Here is a 25,791-nt window from a genome sequence, read left to right on the forward strand (position 1 = left end):
AGATCTCTCAACTTGTCTGTTTTGTGCTTGGTTGTGGACCAAGCACTTGTGTTTTTGCTTTTGAGGGAAGAGGGTGGCTTGTTTGCCATCCCCTCAATCCATTGGCCAAGGCTTGAGGCCATCGGCCTTGTTTTCTTTCCATCGGCCAAAAGTGTTGGCCGGTCGGCACTATATTTGGTCGGCTGGCACTTATGTTGGTCGATCGGCCATGTTTTTTGGCCGAACCCTGTTCATCTGCTTTATGCAAATATTTTATGCTAGTTGTCACAGCTGGCATGCACAATTCACCCCCTCCATACACGTGTATAGAGGGATTTGCACCTTTGCTTAGCTTCTTCAAGAAGCCTTGGAATTAGACTTCTATAAGAAGGGAGCTCCTCCTCCCTTCTCAGAGGTTCTGAAATTTAGGGTTAGAGAAGTTGTATCTATCTCTCTATAGCTCCCTCTCTTTACATATTTGTGTGTATATTTATGCTCTAAAAGGTGTTTTGTTCACACTATTGCACACAAACACCTAGCAATACACCATCCTCTTAGAGCTGAGGTCTCTTGAGGTTGATTTCAGAGTTCCTGGGTTGGTTTGAACTCAGAAAACCTGCTGGAGCTTTGTTCTTGAAGAGGTTCTACAAGGGTGAGCATTCTTGCTTTTGATACCCCATTCTTGCTTAAGCTTTTAGACCTTCTTGTTTATTGTTTTAAGCTTAGCTCTTAACTGATAAAATTTCTGAGTTTTGATGCTTTAGATCTTTGTTTAAGGCCTCTTTTTTGTTTGGGGTTGTTTACCCCCTCCAAGGCCTTGTTAGGCCTTGTTTTTGGCCACCCTTTTTAGCCCTTGTTCTTTGCTTTGCACGACCTTTCTACCACTGAAATCCAAAGGATTTTCAGTGGTGGAAAAGTGGTTTTGAGGTCTTAAATAAGAGAGGGTCATCCCCTCTCCTTGTTGTCTTGTATGCTAGTATAAATGGCTTATATTGGTAGCATGTTTGCTTGGCTTGTTTTAGCTTCATTTCAGTATGTATTAGGCTTTGTTTTGCCATGATATAACACTGTTTTGAGTTGGTTTGGACATACCATGTATGCTTCATATGCTTGCCTTGCAATCGTCTTATTCGCCTTAACATGCTTTATGCTTTAAGCCATGTTTTTAGCCTTGTTATAGCATGCTTAAGCTCTGATTTGAGTTGTATTAGACATATATGCCATGCTTTGTACAACTACCATGTATTCTAGCTTGTTAGCTTTGAGTGTCCAAGTCACCAGCATGCATTACTTGGCTCATTTCAATGATTTGGCATCATTTGTAATGTTATTTCAGTCCATGTTTCATGCTCAAATGCTTGCATTTATCACTCCTTTAATGTTTTAAAGAGTTAATGTCTTATGCCTCATGAATGGACCATTGTGTATGCCTCCATGTTTAGGTCTCTAGGATGCCATTTCAATATGTTTTGGGGGTTATTTTGCCATGACATAACTCTAATTTTTATTGCTTAAATCATGCCATGGTTGGTTTTGATAGGTGTAGTGTAACACCCCTTTTATAGCCTTGCATGCCTCATGCTTTTTGTCCTTCGTTCTAGCTTATTTTGGCTTTGGTCCTTGCATGTTTTAGGCTCATTTTGACATGATCTACGACTTTTTTGGATCTTACTTGCCATTTACTTCATGTTTCGCATAGCCTTGGTTTGAGTTCCTTGGCTAGTTTCAAGCTTTGGGCTTTCTTGCATGCCATGCTTGCATTATTTGGTTGGTTTGGCACCTTTCCATGCATGATTTCAGAGCTTATAATGCTTGTCACATGCCCATATTTGTCTCCTTTTAAGTGCTCTTGAAAGTTGCCCTTTTATGCCTAGGTGACAGGCCATTACATGTGCATGTTTGTATGTGTTTTTGTCCATTATTTCTTAGCATTTTGGCCACTGATTTGGACATGTTTGAGAGATGTCCTTTTAGTTTAAGTCCATCCCTTGCATGTCGTTGCATGCTTGTCTTGCATGTTGTTGCATGCTTGCTTCATTTTGCATGTTGTGACATGTTATATATGTTCATATGTTTAGGTTGGATACCTATTGCATATTGCTTGCTTGCATGCTTAGGTTGCATTGCATTGAGTGTGCATTCCCTTGCCTCTTGATCAAGCATGATAGAGGTTGGGGCCCTTTATGTGTTTTGTGCATTTCATTCCATATTGAATTGCACACTTGGCCTCTTTGGCCATCATGCATCGAAATGCGTAATTGATGGTCCGAGGGTCGAGAACCATACTCCATTGAGCTCATGACATGATAACGAGGGTGGTTGTGCACAGATTGTCTTGTAAATGCATTGCCATGCTCTGTCTGTCCTCTGTTGCAGCAAGAGGAGCATTCAACAGGAAAAGATGGCCGATTGGCTACCTTCAGTGTCGGTCGGCTACAAATGTTTGGCCAAGAGCATCATTTTCGGTCGGTGACCAGTTTACCTTGACCGGTGGTCCTATATTTTGGCCGATGGCCTCTCAGCATGCCTACAAGGTGGTTTAGAAGTGTCACGGATGTTGGCACAGTTTTCAGAGGTGCAGAGCAGTGCAAACAGAGGCAACATGAAGCATGGCAACAGATTTCCAAGCGAAGCCGACCAAGCATGCATTTGTCCCTCTTCTCGAGGCTGCTTTACTGCTTTTGTAGCTTGATTAATTTGTTAATTAGTTAAGTGGTTTTGTAATAATTAATTAGCCTGTTAGTTAATTAATTAGATGGTTTGTATTATTCTTTCGGTCCCGTCGTCGAGAGGGCACGATCGTGTAATAAGCGTGCATGTGTGTGATGCATGTCTTCCAATCCCTATTTCTTTCTCCCTTTTACTTAACCGCTTATGATGGTTAGTTCTAGGGCATATTTCATTTAGCATTCTTATGCTCGCATGTTTGCATCCATTCATCTGTATTGCATGCACCGGGCTAGGCTCATCATACTAACTGCATTGTACTTCAATTCCTACTTGAATACATGTATCGAGTTTTCACACCTCATATGCCATCTTAGAATAGCCGAGCCTATTCTAGTTGCATTTTGCATGTGTTGCATTAGCCATCTCAACATGAACTAGGATCGTGCATGATTACTAACTAGTTTCTTGTTTTGGCTCGGAGTACACTATAAGTGTTTATGCTTTAGCATCTTGTATGTATGTGAGTGTTAACATGACAGCATGCTTGCCATGAGACTAATTGCTTATGTGATATAACTGTCTGAATGCCTGTGGGTGAAGGTTGGATTGCTTGAATTAGAACAATTCATCGAAATCCGCATTTTAGCCTACTTGCGAGTAGCAAACTTCAAACTATTTTCAAACAAACAAGTATGCGATGCTTTGTTCCAAATTAGGCGATCTAGTCTATACTTGTGTGTTGTGCGCATCACATAGTAATTCTAGCTAATAACCGGAATAAGAACGCATGTGTTTTTAAAAATAAGATATCATGTTTAGTAGTGGCCGATCTTTGATCGGGTGAGCGGGGGTGCTCATTGCATGACCTTCCCCAATTGTACCCAAGTTCCCGAGCCGAGGCAACTTTGGTGATGACGGACATGTGGACTTAGGCATGAGTCAGGGATTCCTAAATTCTCCCAAAATAAAATATTTAGGTGGTGACTCTGTATCTGGCAAAGCAGTCCATGTTTGGCACTTCTTTTTTAAAAATCAATTTTCCAAAACGATTTGCCAGATTTGGACTCTTTGATGATTTATTGATCTCGCATTGCACTTTGCGGGATTAGATTCAGAACCATGACATTGGAGTCTGAACTGTAGTAGCAAAGCCCAAGGGCGCGTCTACACCGAGGCAAAGTCACGAGGGCGTTCAGTAAGTATAAACCGACGATGTTCCACCTATTCGCAAACAAGGTGGTACTGAAGAGAAACATCAAGAAGCCCTGAGCGTACTGCTCTATCTCTTCGTTTGTCTCGGGCTGACTCTTGCAAAACTGTTCGGAGAACTAGTTGTACCTAAGCATGGTTGGCTTGTATAGGGGTGGGCTCGCTCCAAGCAGATAAGTCCAGGCCACCTCCCACCCACCCATATCCATGTCAAATGGGAACGGATCACCCCTACCCCTAAGCCTATGATCATCGCGAAGTCGTAGGGGGTTATCGTCATCTCCCCAGTGGAAAAAAATGGAAGGAGTTGGTGGTGTCCCACCACCTCTCTACCAATGCTTCGAGTAGGGCTCAGTTAGCCATATACCATGAGAGCCCAGTGCAGAATAAGCTGAATTCGACCTTATTAATAAGGTCACGGACCCTGGCAGGGAGCTTGTAGCACCAATCCCTGGCCGTCACTGCTCTGTAACCTCTGCAAGAGCGAGAGTCCTCATATGGCAAGGAAAAAGTGAATCAGATGAAAGACAGTGATAAAAGGTAGTGTAAGAAAGGTAGGAAAGCATGAAAATAGAGTTTGTACCTCATTAGCACTACTTAAAAGATGAGAGTTCGACTCCCTTACCAAAATCTCCTCCGGCACGCCATCAGCAAAATCACCGAAGCGCCTGATGTCTCGAAACGGCAGCATGTATGTGTGAGGATGGTAGGTGACCGGATCAAAGGGCCTCACTCCCAATGTTAGTGGCTCAGGCTCGGGCCCAGGAGCAAACTCTCCCTTGAAGTCAGCGAAAATGTCCTCTACCGCCCCACCGACCTTAGCAACTGCCGATTCTTCGATCTCAGCTGGGGGTGAAAGTACAAGTATAACCTAAGGAAGAGCGTCATCATGAGAAATATCGTCTACCATCTGAAAAGTGGGTGAAAAATGGAGAAAATGAAGAAAACGATAATAAAAAATAAAAAATAAAAACTTTGAAAAAGTCAACCATAGAGAGAGAAAATGGGAGAAAAAGTCAAAACCTAAGAGAAACATGAGGAGAACAATCCCAAAGTGGTGAAAACTTAAGAAAAGCAATGAAAATAAAATCTAATCGGTTCAAAGTGTAGAGGGTCAAGGGTGTTTTACGAATAAAGTTTGCGTGGGGTGTTGGAAAATGCATACAAACCACGAATCTTGAGAGAGGAAACACCTAGATAGAGAGAGAGGGAAGGATTTCGGTCATGTGGGTGTGAGAAAATGAGGCTTGGATGTGTATTTAATGAAGACCCGAGCCAAATGGACCAAACTACCCCCGAAATGGCACTAGTGGCCTGCAGCCTTCTCTTGTGGCCTAGTGCTGGTTTTGCTCTTATTTTGCCCTGCAGTGTGTGAGAGGTTCCGTTTTGGGTCCAAATTGGCTTCTGAAGAGCTTGAAACTGTGTTCTGGTTGTGCCGTTCCAATGCTCGCGGCACTCCGGCATGCCAACATGCCCAGATTTCAAAGGTGAACAAAGTGTATCCTTTTTACGTATTTTGCAAAGTCTCCAAGAGGTAAGTCAGTGGTTGTTGTCGACATCGCTTTTGCTCATTTTGTCAATTTACATATTTGTTATGTTCTTTTGCATACAGTATGCACTCTCACATGCTTGCCATCTTGCATAGAACATGCCTGGGTTTTGAACATGCTTTTGATGCATGCATAAAACATGCTTTCGTTTGCATAGAACATGCTTTCAATTAATAACATGTCGGTTGTCTATAATCTTGCGAAGAACATGCGTTGTCACTGCATTGATTTTTCTTTTCAATCTTGTTTACTTTGTGTATCTATCGCACTTGTTTACTTTGTGCATCCATCGCACACGCTCACTTTGTGCATCTATCACACACTTTCGATACATTGTGCATCTATCACGCAATCTCATTCCTTTTTGCATCTATTGTATTTTCTTAGGACACATGAAACGCGACCCTAAGCGGTTTTTCTCATCTTCTCACAATTTCAGTGTGGTTAGAGTATCTTTGGATGCATGAAACGCAACCCTGGGCGGTTGTTATCTTAGGATGCGTGAAACACGACCATGAGTGGTTCTTCTCATCTTCTCACAATTTCAGCATGATTAGAGTATCTCAGGACGCTTGAAACGCGACCTTGAGCGGTTTTTATCTCAGGACACGTGAAACGCGACCCTGAGCGATTTTGTTTCCTCTTCTTACATTTTTGGCAGGTAGAGTTCAACTCAAGGCATGTGAAACATGACCCCAAGCGGTTTTCAATCCTCAGTATCTCAAGATGCATGAAACGCGACACTAAGTGGTGTTTTCTTTCCTTGTCTCACGCTTTGGTGAGGTTAGAGTGCATTTTAGTTCTTTTTGCGTGGAGCCTGTTTCAGTTTTAGGCTTGAAGCTCATTCATATGTTGTTATGTTGTTATTCCATATTGCGTTTGTTATTGCTTATTGCATCATCTTGCATGGTCATGAGTTTTCAAAATAGCTGGCTTCGTGAAGCTTATGAGTCTAACTTTCAAAGTATATTCTTTGTGCATATCATTTGCATCCTGCCCCTGAAATACGCTGATTTGATTCCTTACAAAGGGGTATGTAGGCAACTTACGAGTGCAACCAATTTAATTTATGTCTTGATTGTTTGCCCAAGTCTTACGGCCCTGTCAAAATGGGTCATCTTCGGGCTTTGACATTCGCTTGCATCATTTCATGACTTCGAGTTCTGTTAAAGAGGGGCAACTGTAGACACTTCATTTTTGATTTCCCTTACAACTTGAGCACCACCAATTGTGCACCTAGTGATGAATTTGTATATGCTCGATGTCCTCAGCAAAATGCCTCAGCTTTGAGCCTCAAAACCCTACAAACCTTAAATCTTGTTTTTGGAGCAAAACAACAATTTTTCAAGCCTGAGTATCTGGGGACCTACAGACCCACTAGTGTGGACTATCGGCCACTAGTGTGGCATACCGGCCACTTGTATGTTTTTTCAGATCCTTTTGTCAACTATGCCAACTGTTTCCACAGATGTATGCACCAGTCCATATGCGTCTGTATAGATATTTCTGTGGTGGTCTCATGTTTTCTTTTTTATATATAGAGGAATCTCTCTACCATTTTAGAAGGTTAGAAAATTTGGGAGCAAAAAATATTTCTCTCTCTACAATTCTCTCTCTCTCTCTCTCTTGCAAGTTTTCCACTTTTTGCATATACACTCTAAACCAAACCTTGAGGTATTTTCGTTGAGATGTTTTTGAGCTTGCATTTAGCACTCGAGGGTGTGGAATTGTTGGTTTGTAATTCAAAAAGGGTATCCCTCTTCAAGAGGTATAATTCTTAGCTTATTTCCTTTCTTTATTTGCCATCTTTCCTATTATTTTTGGACTATTTTTACGCTGAGTTTTTGGGTTGAAACTTGTGGTTTAAGACCACTAAGGGTGGAGGGGTGGATCACCCTTCTTTGCACCTAACTTTTCAAGCTTTTGCCCTTGTGTTTCTCATCTTTTATCACCTTTTTTTTTTAGCTTTTTACCACTAGTTTTTAGAGTTTTCCAGAGACTAAAAATCATGTTTTGAAGTCCCAAAATGGAGGGGGTAGCCTCCCCTCCTTGTGCTTGCTTATTATCTTAAATTGCTCCATGTTGTAGCTTACTCTTCTAGCTCTTTTGACTTCAATTCCAGCACTATTTTAGCATATTTTAGGACTTTTTTTTATGTGTTTGTTCCATTCATGCTTTGTATTGTAGGCTTGTAATGTAATGGTCCTCACAGGTTTGGCGGTTTAGGCGTTAGCCACCAACCTATTTGAGTTGATAGTGTTTATTTCTTACTTTCCATGCTTGTGTTCATCTCTAATCACCTCTGCAACCTTCCTTTTTTCTTGGTTTTTTCTTTGTTTTGAAAGTTGTTTCAAACTAATTGCTTGTTTAAGCTTGAGATAGAGGTTTTGTGCTTAATGGTTCAATCCCTTTGGGGGTTCATTACCAATGGCATGGTGTCTCTTTAATGTCCAAAACAACTCTTTGTTTGATGCTTCTTTCCCTTAGTAGACATAAAGATCATTGTTGGACTTAGTTGACTAATGAATTGATGGTAATTAAAAGGGAGTAATAAAATTGGGACTAAAAGAGATGCAAGATAATAAAACAATTTGGTGTTCAATCAAACATTAATTGAACATATGGAAACTTGGGTCATTTCATACTTGGTAGTGATGAAATGGTTCAAGTTTCCAAGGTCAACCACTTCCCTTGATCAATCCATGAAAGGGATGAGGTTTTGTTGGTCTTTTATTACCATTTATTGAAATTGTGTCATTTGGTTCATAAGTCATCATGCAATGAAATTGCGTCGATTGATGGCTTGCGAATCAAGCCACTTTTGTCAAACCAAGCAGTACCTTTTTTGGCACAGAACAAAGCAAAGGTTGAGGTAATTGAGCCAACAAAGGTATTCCGGCAGCAAAACAGTGAACTTTTTTGAGTGGAAATCCGAGTGCGTGCATGGGCATTCCTCACTTCCTGGGGCTGATTAGTTAGATTAGTTACTTACTTAGCTTAGCTATTTCTTTGGCTATATTCGTGTTGTTAATTTGTAATTAATTAATTAGTTAGTTTCGATTTGTAATAATTAGCTAAAATAGATAATTAATTGTGATGTTGTAATAATTAGCTAGCATAGCTAGCTTATTTAATTTGTTTTGTAATAGTTAGTTAATTCAAAGTAATTAGTTAGCTAGTTAGTTTATTCGGAGCCTTCTGCACGAGGGCACAATTGTAATAATGTGTTTATCTTCCAACCCCATGTTTTTGTCCCTTTTATTTACTTGCTTATGATGGTTAGCTTAACACATCATATTTCTTTTAGCATTTCTTATGTTTGCATCCACTTGTCTTTCATGCATGAATCTCGGTTCATCATTCTAACAACACATTGTTATTGCTCACATTCTTTAAATACGTGCTTAGACCACATGCTATCAAATTGATTCATATGCCATATTAGTAGCCCAGCCTAGTACTTGCATATTGTATATGGTGCATTAGTCATATTGCATTACTTAGGATCATGCATTTTTCTAACTCTTTCATCTTTTTCTTGGCTTGCTTTGGAATACTCTGGGAGTCAGAAAAAAATATATATATCCACTTATTCTGGTTAACCCAAACAAGGCCTACAATGGATCCAGCCCAAACAAATATCGCACCCCCCATCTATATAAAGGGGGGGCATCCCAAAAGAAAGGCATGTTCTCTCTCTCTCTCTACACTGCACACCAACACTCTTGATTTCCATAGCTTTATTCTTTCAATCGGAGGACTAACTTTAGCATCGGAGTGTCTCCAGCCGGCAACCCCAGTTGGGTGGTGCCGATCATGCTCATTTTTGCAGACATAGGAACAAAGTTCATCCCTTCATTGGATCTTTACCACATCTATGTGAGAGGATATTTCATGGTCTCACAATTGGCGCCATTTGTGGGAACGTCTACAAGAATTCAACGAAGGAGATGACAACCACCACACTTAAGATGCTCAAATCTTCATTACACATTACTAGAAACAAGACTCACGATTGATCCTATCCTCTTCCTCTTTGTTTAAATTTATTTTTGAATTCTATCTTGCTGTCTATATGCATATACATACACATAGATATGTATATATATATATATGTATACATTTATGCTTATAGATTTGGTCCGCTATATATTGATGCTCATAGATTTGGTCCAAACACTTGTTTAATATCTATCTCGACATTCTGAGAAGAGTAGTCGGCACATATTATGTGGATCTACTTTTACATTTTCATTCTCTCTAAAAATGGGTTTCATACTTTTCTTGGTGACAACATAATTCAGCATTACAAATGGGATTGCTTGGCCAAATTCATATGTAGTCTATCATTTATCTATTTATTCTTTGTTTTTCAACACTTACCGTGCAGTTGATTGTTAACGTAGTTGTGTACCTATGTTAAAAACAAAATTGGTCTTCACTTTTTCTCCCTCTAGACGAAACTAACATAAACAGGGCCATGAGTTATTATAAAACAATTTTTAAGGTTTTTACTTCATAATTTGTGCTAGTCTGAGGCAATCTCTCTCTCTCTCTCTCTATATATATATATATATATATATACGTAAGAATTCATTTGTCATAAACGACTCATTTTGATGCCGACCAAAATCTCGGCAAAACTGAACAAGTTGCATGCGCAAAGAAGTCTTGCCGATAGCTGGGTTGACACTGGAATCACAAGTATTCCAACAAAGGTTGTTTAGCACACCATGTTCGGCAGCTCTTCCACCTTTCTCGGTATCACTACACTCCCCAAGTTGCCCATTGTTGTAACACAACTCGGCATCTCGGCAACCCAGTATAGCCACGGCAAACCTTGCAGAAGGCTACTCGACATGACCACGCATGGACCTTTGTACTAAATCATTCTGCGTGCACCGGCCGTTCCAATGACATGTCCCTTTGTATGACGCCCTTCTAAACAACAATGCCGAGAAGACAACACCGACCACGCACGGCCAATCGCACGTAAAACTGGCATTTATGTATCCTATCTACTCGGCAACGCTGCCATCTCTATACCACGTCTTAAAGGCAACGTGCACCTCATGATTACAATGGGTCTTTATTTCATCTTTAGCAAGGTTTTTGGCAAAGTAAAGCACCAAGAAATTGCCAACCAAGAGGCTCGTCCACTTCGTTGAATGCAACAAGTTCGGCGCTGACGGAATTATGAGGGCTGACCCATACTTCAAACCAAACCCAAATTTTCGTCACCTCGACATCGAGTTCTAAAAATGATGGTATTATCTACTCGGCGGCAAGATCAATCGACTCAGCCGACATCATCTCAGCTTCATCAGTTTGGCAATCACTTTGCACTCATCTCAACCGAGTATAATGTCATCACACGTTTAGATACACAATCAACTCATCTTCTCTCTCCAGAGTGTTCTTGACAAACCACACAAGAAAGGATGCTGGCAAATCAGAGGTTCTTTATCTCGGTGAATATAGTTCTACTTAAACGCATATAGCTCGACCGAATGTTGATGCCACACGAAGTGGTTACAACTCCGTCACCACAAATGATAATATTCAACCTTTATGCACATCTCCTACCAACTCCAATTCGACAACTGATCAGTCACCGAAATGGGACAATGGCGATCTAATGTTACATTGCCTAAGAAATGGCTGACTCACTTCAATCTCAGTTCGACAATATTACTAACTCGGCGTCACCATGGGCCTATCAACTTGCCAGTTCATCTCAGTCTTCGAAGTTCGGTGCCACCACTCTAATTAAATCATTCAGCAACATCAAATAGCCAATCGACCACGTTGCCAAAATAAAGAGACCAAGGTATAAAGAAAAATTTTTGTCATAAGCAAAGCGCCAATGAGTGATCATTGCCAACCAAGCTCTCGGCAAAGGCAAAGAAGACAAGGCAACCAAATCATTTCGGCAAGAGTTATTCGGCATTTAAGCCATTGGATGTGCACTTCACCAGTGCCGAGATTCATAGCAAATTGCCCGGCAAAGCGACAAAGTTGCTCCATGGTGCCATACCTCGTACAAGGCTACTCAGCAATTCTTCAACCCTCTCAACATCACTCCAGCTCGGCTTAGTGGATCTGGTCACGAATACGACCCGAATATTATGCGCTATGCATATGCAACAACCGTACATCTTGTTTTTAGTCCACTTTAGGCAGTCCAATGGCATCCAAGACATGGCAAATTGTAGCGAATGAGTGACAAAATGAATACTAGGCCACAAGATGAATCCAACGTTACAAAAATGAGACGGATCGGACTTACAACGAGGAAGATACAACCGTTCAAAGTCGGGGGCTTGAATTTAAACAACTCTACTCATGTGCCGTCAAAACTGCAATTTTCAAAGTCATCGTAATCTTGTTTCGTGTCCACAAATGTGAAGTACTCATCAAGACGAATCCAACGCAAAAAATCACGTCGAACTCAGAGCTAAAACGTAGTCATACGAGCCGGTCAAAGATTCGCCCACAAAGTCAACGGCTTTGCTGAAAAAGACGAACCAGCAAACCATGCAAGAGAAGTTGTTCAGTGCTTCGCGGAGCAAAACTCTCAACCATTCTGCACCATCAGATCCATTTTGGCTAAAACGACGCCATCCCGAGTCCGATTACAATGATCCAATAGTCGTTTCCAACTATTTCACCCTTTCTGAATACATCCGTACGGCCTGATTTTGCAAATTCCATACCCAAAATTTGCAGATTTTATATGAAGTACCACATATCGCAGCTCAAATTGTTATCGGCCTACTCGGCAATTTTGACCCAAGTCAATTTTATTCCTTCTGAATAACCAATCTTATTCAAAAGCAATGGGACAAACATACGTTGGACAAGAACCTCAAGTTACCAACTTCTCAGCAAAATCACATTATATATGAAACGGACACCGATGTTTTGGCACTAGTTACTCGACAGCGCATCACCTTTACTCGGCAAGATTATTTGGCACCATTATTAATTCAACATTGTGCAAGATCATTATTCGACTTTATGCATTGTTAACTTTATGCAACAACATTGGCCACAGTATTCGGCAACTTTATTCGCCTAACAACATAATTCGGCAAAACAATTAAATGTAAAATCAATGGTCAAATCCTATCCGATCAGCACGCAATTTCAACAGCAGGATCTTGGGGCGAGTAAATAATCATCCGTCTTCCCTGATCATTCATTGCATTACATTGGCCATTTATTCCCATTGGGACATCTTAGTCAATTTTTCGCTTTTCCATTGGGGCATATCAGCCGATCATCATCTCGGCACCTCTGCTATATATGCATACTCGATCAACTTGGTCCAAACATTACAACGACATTTACTTGAGTTACAAACTCCCGCTCCTCTTCACACAGCTCGAAGCAAGCGCCAGTTTTGGGGCAATACATTACATACTTGACAGTCGGCAGCTTGCATATTTGTGCGCACCATAATTTTTACCAAAGCTGAATTTTCCCTACAACATATGGCAATAGGGCAAGTCCAATCTGCATTCCTTCTGATTAACACCTGTCATTCGAAAGCAATGGGGCAAGTCTACCTTGGACTAAACATAAATCTGCAACTCGGCAATTAAATAGTTGGCCCAATATCTACTTGGCAATCCCTTACAAGCGGAGCAATATTATTTGTGATTAACATGTCTATTAGCACTTGATCGCCACTTAAAATTATTCAAAATCCTTGCAATATTAGCACTTGATCGCCACTTAAAATTAGCATAAGTCTCCAAGTACAGCGTAATCTTCGCACTCGGCATGGAGCACCATCAGCAAAGGCCTACACCCTTGCCCGAGGGTAATAATACCTCAGGCCTACACCCTCGCCCGGGGGTAATAATACCACAGGCCTACACCCTCACCCGGGAGTAATAATACTGCGGCCTACAGCCCTTGCCCAGGGGTAACAATACCGTGGCCCATCATTATGATTTGTTTGGAACTCATGTGATATAATTTCATCCTATGATAGACATATGTATATTTATACATACATTCAAGACATATGTACATTTATGCATACATTCAAGCATACATACAGCCATTCATTCATACATTTTATTCATTTATCCAGAGTGTTCTTTATAAAAAAAACCTAATAGCTATTTGAACAGCGTAACTTGGCAAGAAAAACTCTCATTCCTTCTACCACAGACAATGAAAGTTTTGGGACAATTGTGGGAGCTAGAAAAAAATATATATGTCCGCTTTTTGGGGTTAATCCAAATAAGGCCTACAATGGGTCCAGCCCAAACAAATATTACAACCCCCCCCCCAATCTATATAAAATGGGGCATCCCAGAAGAAAGGCATGTTCTCTCTCTCTCTCTACACTACACACCAACACTCTTGATTTCCATAGCTTTATTCTTTCAATCAGAGGACTAACTTTAGCATCGGAGTGTCTCTGGGCGGCAACCCCAGTTGGGTGGTGCCGATCATGCTCATTTTTGCAGACATAGGAACAAAGTTTATCCCTTTGTTGGATCTCTAAAACATTCATGTGAGAGGATATTTCATGGTCTCACAAATACTAAGTGAGTTTTTATTATTTTAGCATATTGCATGCGTGTGTTAGTGTTGCCATGTCAAGCATGATTACCATGAGGCTAAGTGCTTAAGTGATAAACTATTTGAATGCTTGTGGATGAAGGCTAATTGCTTGAATCAGGATAATTTGATTAATGTACATTTGAGGCCCCTTTTTCAAGTGGCACATTCACAAACAATTTTCAAACAAACATGAAATCAAATATTTCAATTTTTGCAAATTAGTCTATACTTGTGTGTGCATCACATAATAAAGTTAGCCTAATAATCGAAACAAGTAGAGGCCAATATTTAATCGGGCGAGCGCAAGTGCTCAATTTATGACATCCCCCCCTCGTACCTAAGTTCCCGAGCCGAGATAACTCTTGGTGATGACGGACACGTGGCCTTTGGCACGAGTCTCGAGTTTCCTAAATTTTTCAAAAATATTTAGGTGGCAACTTTATATCTAGCAAAGCAGTCCATTTTTGGCATGTTGATTTAAAAATGACTTTCCAAAAGATTTGCTGGATTTGGACTCTTTTGTGTTTATCTATTTCTTATTGCACTTGTGAAATCAGATTCAGAACCCCGGGAGTCCGAACTATAGGGCTTATCGTCTTCCGAAAAGAGCACGAAAAGTCGAGCTACAAACCCTTCCATAGGCTACTTGAAGTTGTTTTTGAATTCTGCCAATGGACTTGCAAAGTGAAAACCCCATTTTGTCATGCTTGATTTTGTTATGAATCATGTCCTGTAAATAGTTGAGTTGTGTGATTTAGTTTCATTGTCTTTTCTTGTGTTGGTGCATCAGTTGAGTCTCTTTCTTTGAGTTACTCTTGTGTATCCTCAGGTCTTTGTTATTTTCAATGAGAAAGCGGGAGTCAAGTTTTTGATTATTTTGTCATGCCTACAATAATTCATGTGTGACCTTTAAAAAAAAAAAAAATAGAAAAGCTTAAAAAAAAAATTGTGTTTTTAATGAGATTCCATTAATAAGCGCGAGTGTTGAGAAGGATCCCCCAAATGGTTTAAGTGAATTCTGACTTATTGGCGCAAAGTCCTTCATGATCTCAAAAGTTTAAGCTACTTCTTCAACTGTTTCTCTTACAAAACTTGTGAATTCTGTCTTGTGTTATGCGTGGTATTCTTCATTGTTCTAGGGATGCTTTTCACCTTTAGGCGATCATTTGGGCAAGCACAAGACGGCTTTCAGACCTCACAATCAAAGAATTTCTCTCCTTGGTATTTTCATTATTTTAGAAAAAAATGGATAAGCGAAGCCAAAAAAGAAGAAAAAGAAAAGAAAAAAGAAAAAAGAAAAAAAAAGAAAGGGAAAGAAAGAAGAAATAAAAGAAAAAAGAAACGGGAAAAGAAGTAAACCATCAAGCCAGGGATATTCATTGGAATGAAGTCCAATCAACCGTGAGGAAGGGAACTGTTGTCTAAATCCGGAGAAGCTAATGCGAGGAAGTACCACATTGCAAGAAGAATGAACTCTGAAAATGGAGCAAAAGAAAAGAAGACATGCATAAGAGAATGAATAACCAAACTCAAATAAAGGTGAAACCAGTTCTAGTGTTAGGGCAAGGATGACTATTGATCTTCACCGCAAATGTTGTAACGCTATCCTTGAGAGGCTCACTAAGCCGAAAACCCGAAAGGGTAACCTAGGCAAAAGTTAGAGCATGAAAAATGATAAATCAAATAAATAGAGCTCACAAGGTTGAAAACCCGGACAGGCGACTTTGGCAAAAGTTAGAGTGCAAAAGGAGAGTGTTAACACCCGAGTGAACCTCAGCCATGAACTACGTTGACCTGATTCCCATCTTGGGATACGTAGGCACTTCTTCCTAAAGGTCAGCCTCAACCATATCCATTCATCTATCTTGACCCAATCATCTTGCCCGATTCACGTCGTCAGCTTCGCATCAATCCATTAGCTACACCGACTGCTGTGTATATCACATACTTGCGTTGGGTAAGAAAGAACTAGCTTGAATCAACAAGTGGAGCAATTTTCAATACTTGAACTTATTAGTTGAATCTCTAACTTGAGCAAAAAATGAATCAAAACTCGAGTTTTGCGAAATTGAGTTCTAAAGAGAACATGAGTAATACTAGGGGCACTATGAATGATCAATAGTTACATTGAGTCTTTTTCTGCTTTTGGGTCAGTTTTGAGTTCTGTTGTGTTCTGCCTGGTGTTTCTCTTAGTCTGCGCACTATAACAAAAAAGGCTTTTTACGGTATGCAATACACGCCATAAAAACTCTCCTACGATGTACAGTGCGTGTCACATTATGACCAGTCATGGAAAATCATTCACTTTCAACGGCATGCTTCATACACTGTTAAAAACTATTTAACGGCAGATTTTGTGCGTCGTTGCTACTTTTTCTACGACATGCTATAGTACGTTGTTAAAAACTATTTAACAGAAGATTTTGTGCGTCGTTGTTACTTTTTCTATGACTACTTTTGCACGTCGTTAATTGGTAAGACAAATAACGATGTTGATTGCGCGTCGTAAAATATGTAATACAACGACTTATTATGCCTACCGTAGAATATGCAATTTTTTTATTTTTAAATTCAACAGGTTCTATTTGACCAATTTTGTACAATCTAAGAAATATTACAAACAAGCATCACAAAATATCAATCAACCACCAAAACATTGCTTGAAACATCAAAAAGAAACTATATCCATAAATTATAAACATTCAACAATTGTTTATACATTCTAAACATTCGAAAACTATATCCTTAAGTTCTAAACTGTACAAAAAGTTTAAACCACCAAAAACTATGCATATCTAACTTTCTAAACATATCGATAACTATTAAGAGATTATCTACAACTACTGACAACAGTTCCTATAGCAATTGCAGCTGCAGCTATAGCAAATCCACTTGCTCCTATCACAGGAACGAGGGTGCCCAATGTATATGTTAAGGCACCTAAACCCGCAGCAATAGCTGGAGCAACTAACCCTGTTGCATTTCTTGTCTGCATGACAAAAGAAACTTCACATAAGTACAAAAACCAACGATTCAGGAACAAAAATATTTCTTGAGGTATTAAGAAATGATCAAGAAATTTTAAAACATCAACAAATTTGAAGATCATCGTGGTTGCCTCCATACAAATTTCAAGATTTGATCCAAACAAATTTTTTTTGCTCTTTCCCATAAATATGTACAAGAAGCAAACCTTCCCAACACATATGGAACAAACTTCACTGATGTAAGTCAATATAAATAATTTCCAAGAGAGAAAGGAAGCAAAGGGCTCAAACGGAGAAGCGTAACAACTCTAAAACCATTTTCTCCAATTGCCTTGTCAATCATAAGAAATTTCTTGTTTCCTTCCACCATTTTAAGAATACGATCACGGGAAAAATATCTATCAATTAGAAAGGCAACACTTGCAGCCACCTGAAAGGGTAAGAAGATACAAGTTCAAGTACACCCCATTTTCTTAAAATTTGTTCTTTCATACTGGCAAAACTTCCAACTTACCGTTCCACTAATAAAGACAATAATAGTGCCAATAATAGAACCAAATAGTAGACCAGCTGACATGGTTAACGGGATAGCTGGTATTGCAAGGATCTAGGACAACATATTAGTCAAAGTGTCAGTAAAGTTGCATTAAAAAAAAAAAAATACATACATGAATTATAATGGACCTCTGCACATGTTAGATATTGTTTATGATCAAATAGAAATTTAAGATAATTCTCACGTTCATATGTAGATTTGCTGAGAATTTGTGACTTGAAATAAAATGATAAATGAAATTCATTCAACTGTTTTTAGCTTGTGATATGAGAAACAAAGACATAGCATTTACTATTTTTAACATGAACCTCCTAAAGCATGACATGATGGATGTTAGTGACAGATTAATGAAACCTTGTAAACATATTATGCTTTAGAGAGAGGGCAAGTTCTTACTTATAAGCCAGCATACACTACTACAAATAAAGCATACCTAGCTGACCCATAACCTGTTCATTAAGAAAACTTTTATGAGGGGGGGAAAAAAAGAGCATAATTCACAAAGAAGCAAAACTTGAAGCATATTATTGCAACTATAGATTCTACTTTAACATGAAGGTCCATGATCTAATAATAAAATGTAGCATAGAGTTTCATGACACAATAAATCATATAAGGAGTAGTGTTCTTTCCAAAAGAAGAGTATAAAATAAGCAGACCTGTACAATTTAAGGGCAAGAGGAAACAAGATTATGTGAGGATGTAAACATGAAGCTTATTTTGCTCAGAAAGCTTTTCTCTTTGAGTTCCTCCAAAAGCTTGGAGAGAGAGAGAGAGAGAGAGAGAGAGAGAGAGAGAGATGGTTCTTGGTTGACATTATTGATAATTTTTTCTTCGATTTGTGTAATTTTCTCTTTATTGCAAATTGGCTTATAAATGGGCCTTGTCTTCCAAATAAATTACTAGCCATACAAAAACAAAAAAACAAAAAAATAGATAACTGTTTCACACAACAAGGGACCCTTGTCTGTTTTGGTACTTAGAATGCATCTTAAGGCACTCAACTTGGTATCACACATTTTACACACAAAATAAAAGAATAAAGATTACATCTTTACAAAAGAAAAAGACAGAGACAAAGAAATGAAAGGAAAAACTTCCCAACTGAAATGTTATCTTAAAGGATTTTCCTCTTCCAAAGAGAAACTTACGCTATGGGTCATGGATTTTGGTAGGGATTTGGAAGGGGAAAGGAAAAGTTGAGGGAAATTGAGAAAAAAAAAATTAGCTAATATTTCCTTCACATTTTACTCATCTTTTTCTTTCCATTTCCAAATCCCTAGTCAAATCCTTAATCCAAACACAACCTTAGGGAGCCCAACAACACTTAAAAGAGACGCATGAAAAGAAGTTGCAAGCCTAAGCAATGTGTTTAAACATAAATCATATACGCACTATAACAAGCTACAAGTAACCACCAATTTCTTCCTCAAAGCCACTTTGAGGACATACTAGTAAGCACTTCAACACCCATCTTAATTCATGCACACCAAACCACACGATTAGAACTCTTTGTGAAATATTTCCAAATAACAAACAATATCTATCACTTTCTTCAGATGAAACAACACAAGAGGGTCTCTGAAAAAGAACATAAATAATGCTCTATTTGGTTCATTGGAATGAAATGGAATGGTGATTCCTTGGACTTTCTTATGGAATGACCATTCCCTTAACATAGTGTAAGACAATTCTATTTGTAATGCATTTGTCATTATATTTTTAGTCTAACCAAACATGAGAATGAATATTTTGAGGGAATGATCATTCCATTCCACTTCATTCCAATTAACCAAACATTACCTAAGAGTACAAAATTTCTGCAAAAACAGCAGCTTCAATGTCATGACCCAAACCCGCCCCTATGGGATAAAGACACAACTGGCCAGTGACCCTGAGATTACCTACGGTCTCAAACCAAATCAGACATAACTCATCAGAGTGAAGGGGCCAAACAGAAGCAAAATTTAAAACTTTGTCCATAGAGCTGCGTTTACATGTCACAACAAAATAAACCATACATATGTACATTAATAACTCACAACAGAAATGCAATACCACAAAATTCTATACAGACAGGATCATCCAAAACTAAGTCAACCCATGAAAACTATATACAGACATGTTCAAAGACTTCGCCAACGTGACAACATAAACAAAATGACAAAAAGGTGAAAACGAGTCTCGTGCGTGAGACGCAAGGGCTGACTCTTCAAAACCTTTGTTGTTCCACACATACTTCACTGGGGCTAGGTTTGGACTTCGCTTGGCTCACCTACAAACACATGAATAAGCGTGAGCGATAGCCCAGTAAATAATATCAAATAAAGAAGTTATACAAACGATACGTAGAACAACATGCTTTAAACGGCCTTGGGCCCAAATTCATATTTCTATTTAACACATTTATACACAACTTAAGTCAAATGACTGTGGTTCCAAACATACTGGCCTTTGACCCACTTATCTTCCATTTGTCAAACCGGCCTTTGGCACATTCAGATTTTCATGTCAAACTGGCCTTTGGCCTATTCGACTTTCATTCCTGACAAACTGGCCTCTAGCCCATTCATTTATGTCAAATTGGCCTCTGGCCTATTCATACATGTCAAACTGGCCTCTGGCCCACTCATTCATGTCAGCCTGGCCTCTGGCCCATTCATTCATGTCAAACTGGCCTCTGGCCTATCCATTTATGTCAAACTGGCCTCTGGCCCATTTATTCATGTCAGATTGGCCTCTGGCCCATTCATTCATGTCAAACTGGCCTCTGGCCCACTCATTCATGTCAGACTGGCCTCCGGCCCATTCATTCATGTCAAACTGGCCTCTGACCCATCCATTTATGTCAAACTGGCCTCTGGCCCATTTATTTATTCATATCAAACATTTGTCCGTAATTCAAACTAGAAAACTTATAAGGCTTATAAAGAAATAAGCAATTGGACAAATGACAAGCTTCAAATATCGATATTACTCACAGTGATCGGTTGGTTGGTTTGCCCTAGAGCTGACCCTACACATTCCATGAACACAAAAGGGTCACAAACAATTCGATCCGTTCTAAATTCACATATTCCTCTTTAGGCTTCATTCTTGTCTCTTTAACTCAATTACAATGCTCAATGCATGCCTAAGAGTACTTAGAAGCGAAAGAGAACAGAAAACGAAACACAAGCTGCCTTTTCAAAATTTTCAAAAATAAGGTCCCCGCTCGAGCGGACCCATGAGGTCTGTAAAAGTACTGGATACATCAAATTTATGCTCGAGCGTGAAGTTTGGTGCTCGAGCAGAAGGCCTCACTACATGACTCCCCGCTCGAGCGTGAAATTCCCCCGCTCGAGCGGACACCATGTCTGCAAAAAGTTCTGAGAGCACGTATTTCCCGCTCGAGCGGCAGTTCCCCCGCTCAAGCGGACATCAAAATTTCTGGGTTTTCCAGCAATGTTCTTGAGCTCAAATACAACCTTCAAATCAACACATTTTGCATTTTATGGCTCAATCTTCACATAAACATGTACTAACATGGTACAAACACCAAATTACAACATTATGAAGCTCAATTCCATAAATTACTTACATGCATGTCACAAATTACACCAAACTTCCTCTCATGATAACAATTCCATGTATTTCAAACTCATTTCCTCATAATTTGTACATGCATGTGGAATATAACCCCAATTTCAACTCAAATGGTGCAAGTGGTGATCACAAGCATGAGTTCTAACCAAAATTCTACATGGATCATATTTTTCATACTCAACTATACAAATCCATGGCAATTATACACATGCATGCACCTATTGACTTCAAATTCTCCAAAACCAACTCAATACATGTTCTTTATCATCATTCAACTTTGAATTCACAAATTACAAACTAAAATCCATGAGTCAAGAGTTGATTACTCACCTAGGAGCCTTAATTCTCACAATTGTGGTTAAATCTTGCACCTAGCCTTCCCAATTCACAAATCTTGAGCCAAAATACACAAAGGTGCCTCCTCTCTCTCTCAAGGTCGGCTCTCTCTTTCTTTAGAGGGTTGATTTCAGCCAAAATCATATTAAAGAGAGGAATCAAACATAATAAGGCCTTTTATATGGCCCCACTCAAACATATTATTTTAATACCAATTAATTGAGCACTAGGACACTAATTTAATCTAATTAATTTGATCGGAATCAATTTTCAATTAAATTTCACCGTAGGCTCTAAAAATTATGTTAATCACAATGGCGTAGTCAATTTCGGCTTCTGTGGCCGATAAGGCCCTCAATTTAATTTCCAAAGCAGATAATCAAACAAATATTCCTATGGTGAACAGGAAGAAATTCAAAATTACATATTTTCATATAATGGCACACAAAATCACATTAAACACATAATCATACTCATATTAAGGACCAATTAACATATTACGGAACAGGGATATCACATTCAAGGCTGCAGAAAATCTAATTCATAATTTCTCAAGAAAATGAACCCACATAATACAAATTGTCATTATACACCCAATTGATTTTCAAGAAAACTAACATAATTTCCAATTCATCATCAGAGGCCTTCTAAAATAGAGAAAAGCTACTCTCCCAGACATAACTTGTGTGTTGTGTGGTGAAGATTAAATTTGAATAGTGTAGGGTTTATGTGTAGAATAAATCTGAGCCACAAGTTGATAATTCTGAATAATTTCTGGGTTGATAAGTCTCAGTTCGTAGTATTACTCACTAAAATATAACCAAAGAAAGCCCAAAATGAAAACATTATCTGTTAACGAATATCACTCAACAACACCCAAACCAAATGCTCACCAGGTCTCAAATGGATCCCAAACATTCAAAAATGGCTTCCTTGTTAACCCCTATGTCTATATTATTGTACAGTGTTTACCACAAATCCCTAAAGAGCTTAAAGGCTTAATTTAGAAAAATTAAACTCAGTAACACTTAAACCAATCTATACAATCCACACCAAGTTCTCAGAAAATCAGAAGTGGGTACAAGATTCATGAAATTACCTTCAATGAAATTAAAAAGTACAATACAAGAATAGCAAAATCAATGACACACTTTTCAGTATATCTCAAAAAAAGTGTTTCACCTTCAATAGAACCAAAATTTTAATAATCCTAAGATTGGTCTTAAATATCAAGAAACTGTGTTCAACATAACCAAATAAACAAAATATAATTAATTGACAAACAATTCTACAGCAATTTCTCAAAAATGTCTCACATTTAATTTTTCCTACATTCAAACCAAAATACCACCAATATAAAGAAAATCCACACCTAATTCTCAGAAATTCTCAAATGGGTATTTTGAATTCTTCAATGCAATTAAAAATCAATAAAAGAACAACAAAATCAGAGACATACTTTCAGTATATCTCAAAAAATTGCTTCACTTTTAAGAGATCCTAAATTCTAATAATCCTGAGACATATGTCAATTATCATGAAATTGTGTTCAACATAACCCAATTATAATTAAACAATTTTACACCGATTTCTCAAAGTAGTCTCATATTTAATTTCCTACCATTGGAACCAAAATACCACCAACACATAAAGAATCTACATCTAATTCTTAGAAATTCTCAAATGGGTATTCTCCAACTAATATGTACATATGCAAGCAAACCCAGATGAACAAATTCAGATTTCAAGTGAAAACAAAAAGTGAATCAAACATCTGCAAAAACTTGAAGAAACCCAGATGCAGAACAGGTACAAGAATGATTAAAAGAAAGAAATTTTTGATTTTTGCATACCACATGAAGAGGTAGGGAGTGGATGATTGAAGATGAAGATGAAGATAAAGAACTGGAGGGTTGTTGGTAGAAATCTCGACCCCCTTCTTGGAATACCCGCTGCACCACATTATCGTCCATGGACACAAACCCAATACAATTCCAGAGCTTCTCTCAATTGAAGAAAAGGGAGAGAATTTTCGATTGCTTTTTGGGTTCTACTTATATGGATACATACATGATGATGATAAAAAGACTCACCGAACCGAACAGGTGAGTCTATTGCTTAACTTCAGAATCTTCCACAGGTGAGTATTTGATTTGACTGACCTCAACGGTGTGGAGCCGCAACCAATCCAGAGGTGTTGACGAAGAAGAGAGGAAAGGACGAGTACAAGAGAGTGAAAGAGTGACGACAACTGTGTCATAACTGGAGGTTTTGCCGCAAGTTTGACCACCGGCCTCGCTGATCGCCAGAGAGAGAGAGGAGAGATCAAAGAACGATCCGGAAAAGAGAGGCTGCTACTGAGAGATTAGGTTTTTGTTTGGGGCAAAAAATCTAATATGAATTTATGATATGAGTAGTTGGGGCTTTTGGTTTGGGGCTGAAGAGGGCTTTCGATTTTTTTTTTTTTTATTAATTTTTTGGTGTTTGGCACCCAAAATTTTTATTTTGGCACTATTTTTTTTTTTGTCGTACCTTTCACAGCAGCAATTGCAAGTCATGGAAAGTGTAATATTTTAAACGACCGGCCTTCGTGCGTCGTGGAAAGTGCAATTTTTAACGGCTGGCTTTTTGTGCGCTGTGAAATGTTCAATATTTTTAACAGCTGGTATACGCGCGTCGTGTATAGTTAATGTATTAACAACATGTCATATGCACATCAGAGAAAGTTTTATTATTTACGGCTAACATTGCAAGCCGTAAAAAAATCCTCATTATTAGCATTTACAGCCTACACAATAGACACGCCGTGGTTGGAAAATTATTTACGACATGCAAAAAAACTAAGTCGTAAAAATGAGAAACCACGTCTTGCATTTACTGTATGTCGTTAATGTTGAGCCGTAAAAACTCAGTTTTGTTGTAGTGTGCGCTTTTCATCGAGTCACCATAATGTGTTTATCGCTCAAAAGTGCTCTTCATCAAGTCACCCTAGCGAGTCTGTCACTTAAAGTCTAACAGAGTGGCGTGGTTAAAATTTCATACACAAATGTTCGCTCCAAACTCAAAAACAAGTCCATGTGTGGAATTTATAAACAAACTAGGAGTGCCCATACAAGGGGCATCACATTCATGATCATTGCAAAGTGTATGTGAGGAATCTGTCACTACTTTAGGAGAAAATGGAGTAGATTCTCAGCATGCTAGGACAGAAGAGAAGCATCAGTCTGATTTGCTAGCAACTATTCTAGGATCTGATCCCTGTCACACGTGCTTGCATAATGTTAAAAAGGTGGCCAGTGACTATACACTAGGGGCAATTTTCTGTACACGCGCCATCCGTCGAACAAGGGGGATGAACCCAACCAGTGGCCAATGACTGGACACTAGGGGCAATTTTCAGTACATCTGACCGGGTGTAGACGCGCCCTTGGGCTTTACTGCTATAGTTCGGACTCAAATGTCACGATTCTGAATCTAATCCCGCAAAGCGCAAAGCGAGACTGATAAATCACCAAAGAGTCCAAATCCGGCAAATCGTTTTGGAAAACTGATTTTTAAGAAAGAAGTGCCAAACATGGACTACTTTGCCAAATACAGAGTCGCCACCTAAATATTTTATTTTGGGGGAATTTAGGAAACCCTGACTCGTGCCTTAGGCCACGTGTCCGTCATCACCAAAGTTGCCTCGGCTTGGGAACTTGGGTACGATTGGGGAAGGTCATGCAATGAGCACCCCCGCTTGTCCGATCAAAGATCGGCCACTACTAAATATGATATCTTGCTTTTGAAAACACATGCGTTTTTATTCCGGTTAATTAGCTAATCTTACTATGTGATGCGCACAACAAACAAATATAGACTAGATCGCCTAATTTGAAACAAAGCATCGCATATTTGTTTGTTTGGAAATGGTTTGAAGTTTACTACTCGCAAGTAGGCTAAAACACGGATTTCAATGAATCGTTCCAATTCAAGTAATCCAACCTTCACCCACAGGCATTCAGGCAGCTATATCACATAAGCAATTAGCCTCATAGCAAGCATGTTGTCATGTTAACACTCACATACATGCAAGATGCTAAAGCATAAACACTTACAGTGTACTCCAAGCCAAAATAAGAAACTAGTTAGCAATCATGCACGATCCTAGTTCATGTTGAGATGGCTAATGCAACACATGCAAAATACAACTAGAATAGGCTCGGCTATTCTAAGATGGCATATGAGGTGTGAAAACTCGATACATGTATTCAAGTAGGAATTGAAGTACAATGCAGTTAGTATGATGCGCCTAGCCCGATGCATGCAATACAGATGAATGGATGCAAACATGCGA

At 38.9% G+C, this 25,791-nt stretch overlaps 1 protein-coding gene across 3 annotated transcripts; it reads right to left on the reverse strand.

Moving 5' to 3' along the window:
* Positions 1 to 16,651: 16,651 nt before the first annotated feature.
* Positions 16,652 to 23,925, reverse strand: LOC114277868 (uncharacterized). 3 transcript variants are annotated; one of them, XM_082914647.1, is made up of 4 exons: positions 23,309 to 23,843; positions 17,493 to 17,585; positions 17,185 to 17,408; positions 16,652 to 16,980 (listed from the first exon to the last, which is right to left on the reverse strand). In XM_082914647.1, exons 1-3 carry the CDS (start codon positions 23,426 to 23,428, stop codon positions 17,223 to 17,225), a joined length of 399 nt encoding a protein of 132 aa, XP_082770773.1. In that variant the 5' UTR covers positions 23,429 to 23,843; the 3' UTR covers positions 16,652 to 16,980; positions 17,185 to 17,222. The 3 variants fall into 3 exon arrangements, with proteins under 3 accessions (XP_082770773.1, XP_082770772.1, XP_082770774.1); XM_082914646.1 differs by having other exon boundaries at positions 16,652 to 17,408; positions 23,309 to 23,839; XM_082914648.1 differs by lacking the exons at positions 17,185 to 17,408; positions 17,493 to 17,585 and having other exon boundaries at positions 23,309 to 23,925.
* Positions 23,926 to 25,791: the final 1,866 nt, after the last annotated feature.

Source organism: Camellia sinensis, chromosome 2, assembly GCF_055761805.1.
Source record: "Camellia sinensis isolate YWXY chromosome 2, ASM5576180v1, whole genome shotgun sequence".
Classification (NCBI taxonomy): domain Eukaryota; kingdom Viridiplantae; phylum Streptophyta; class Magnoliopsida; order Ericales; family Theaceae; genus Camellia; species Camellia sinensis.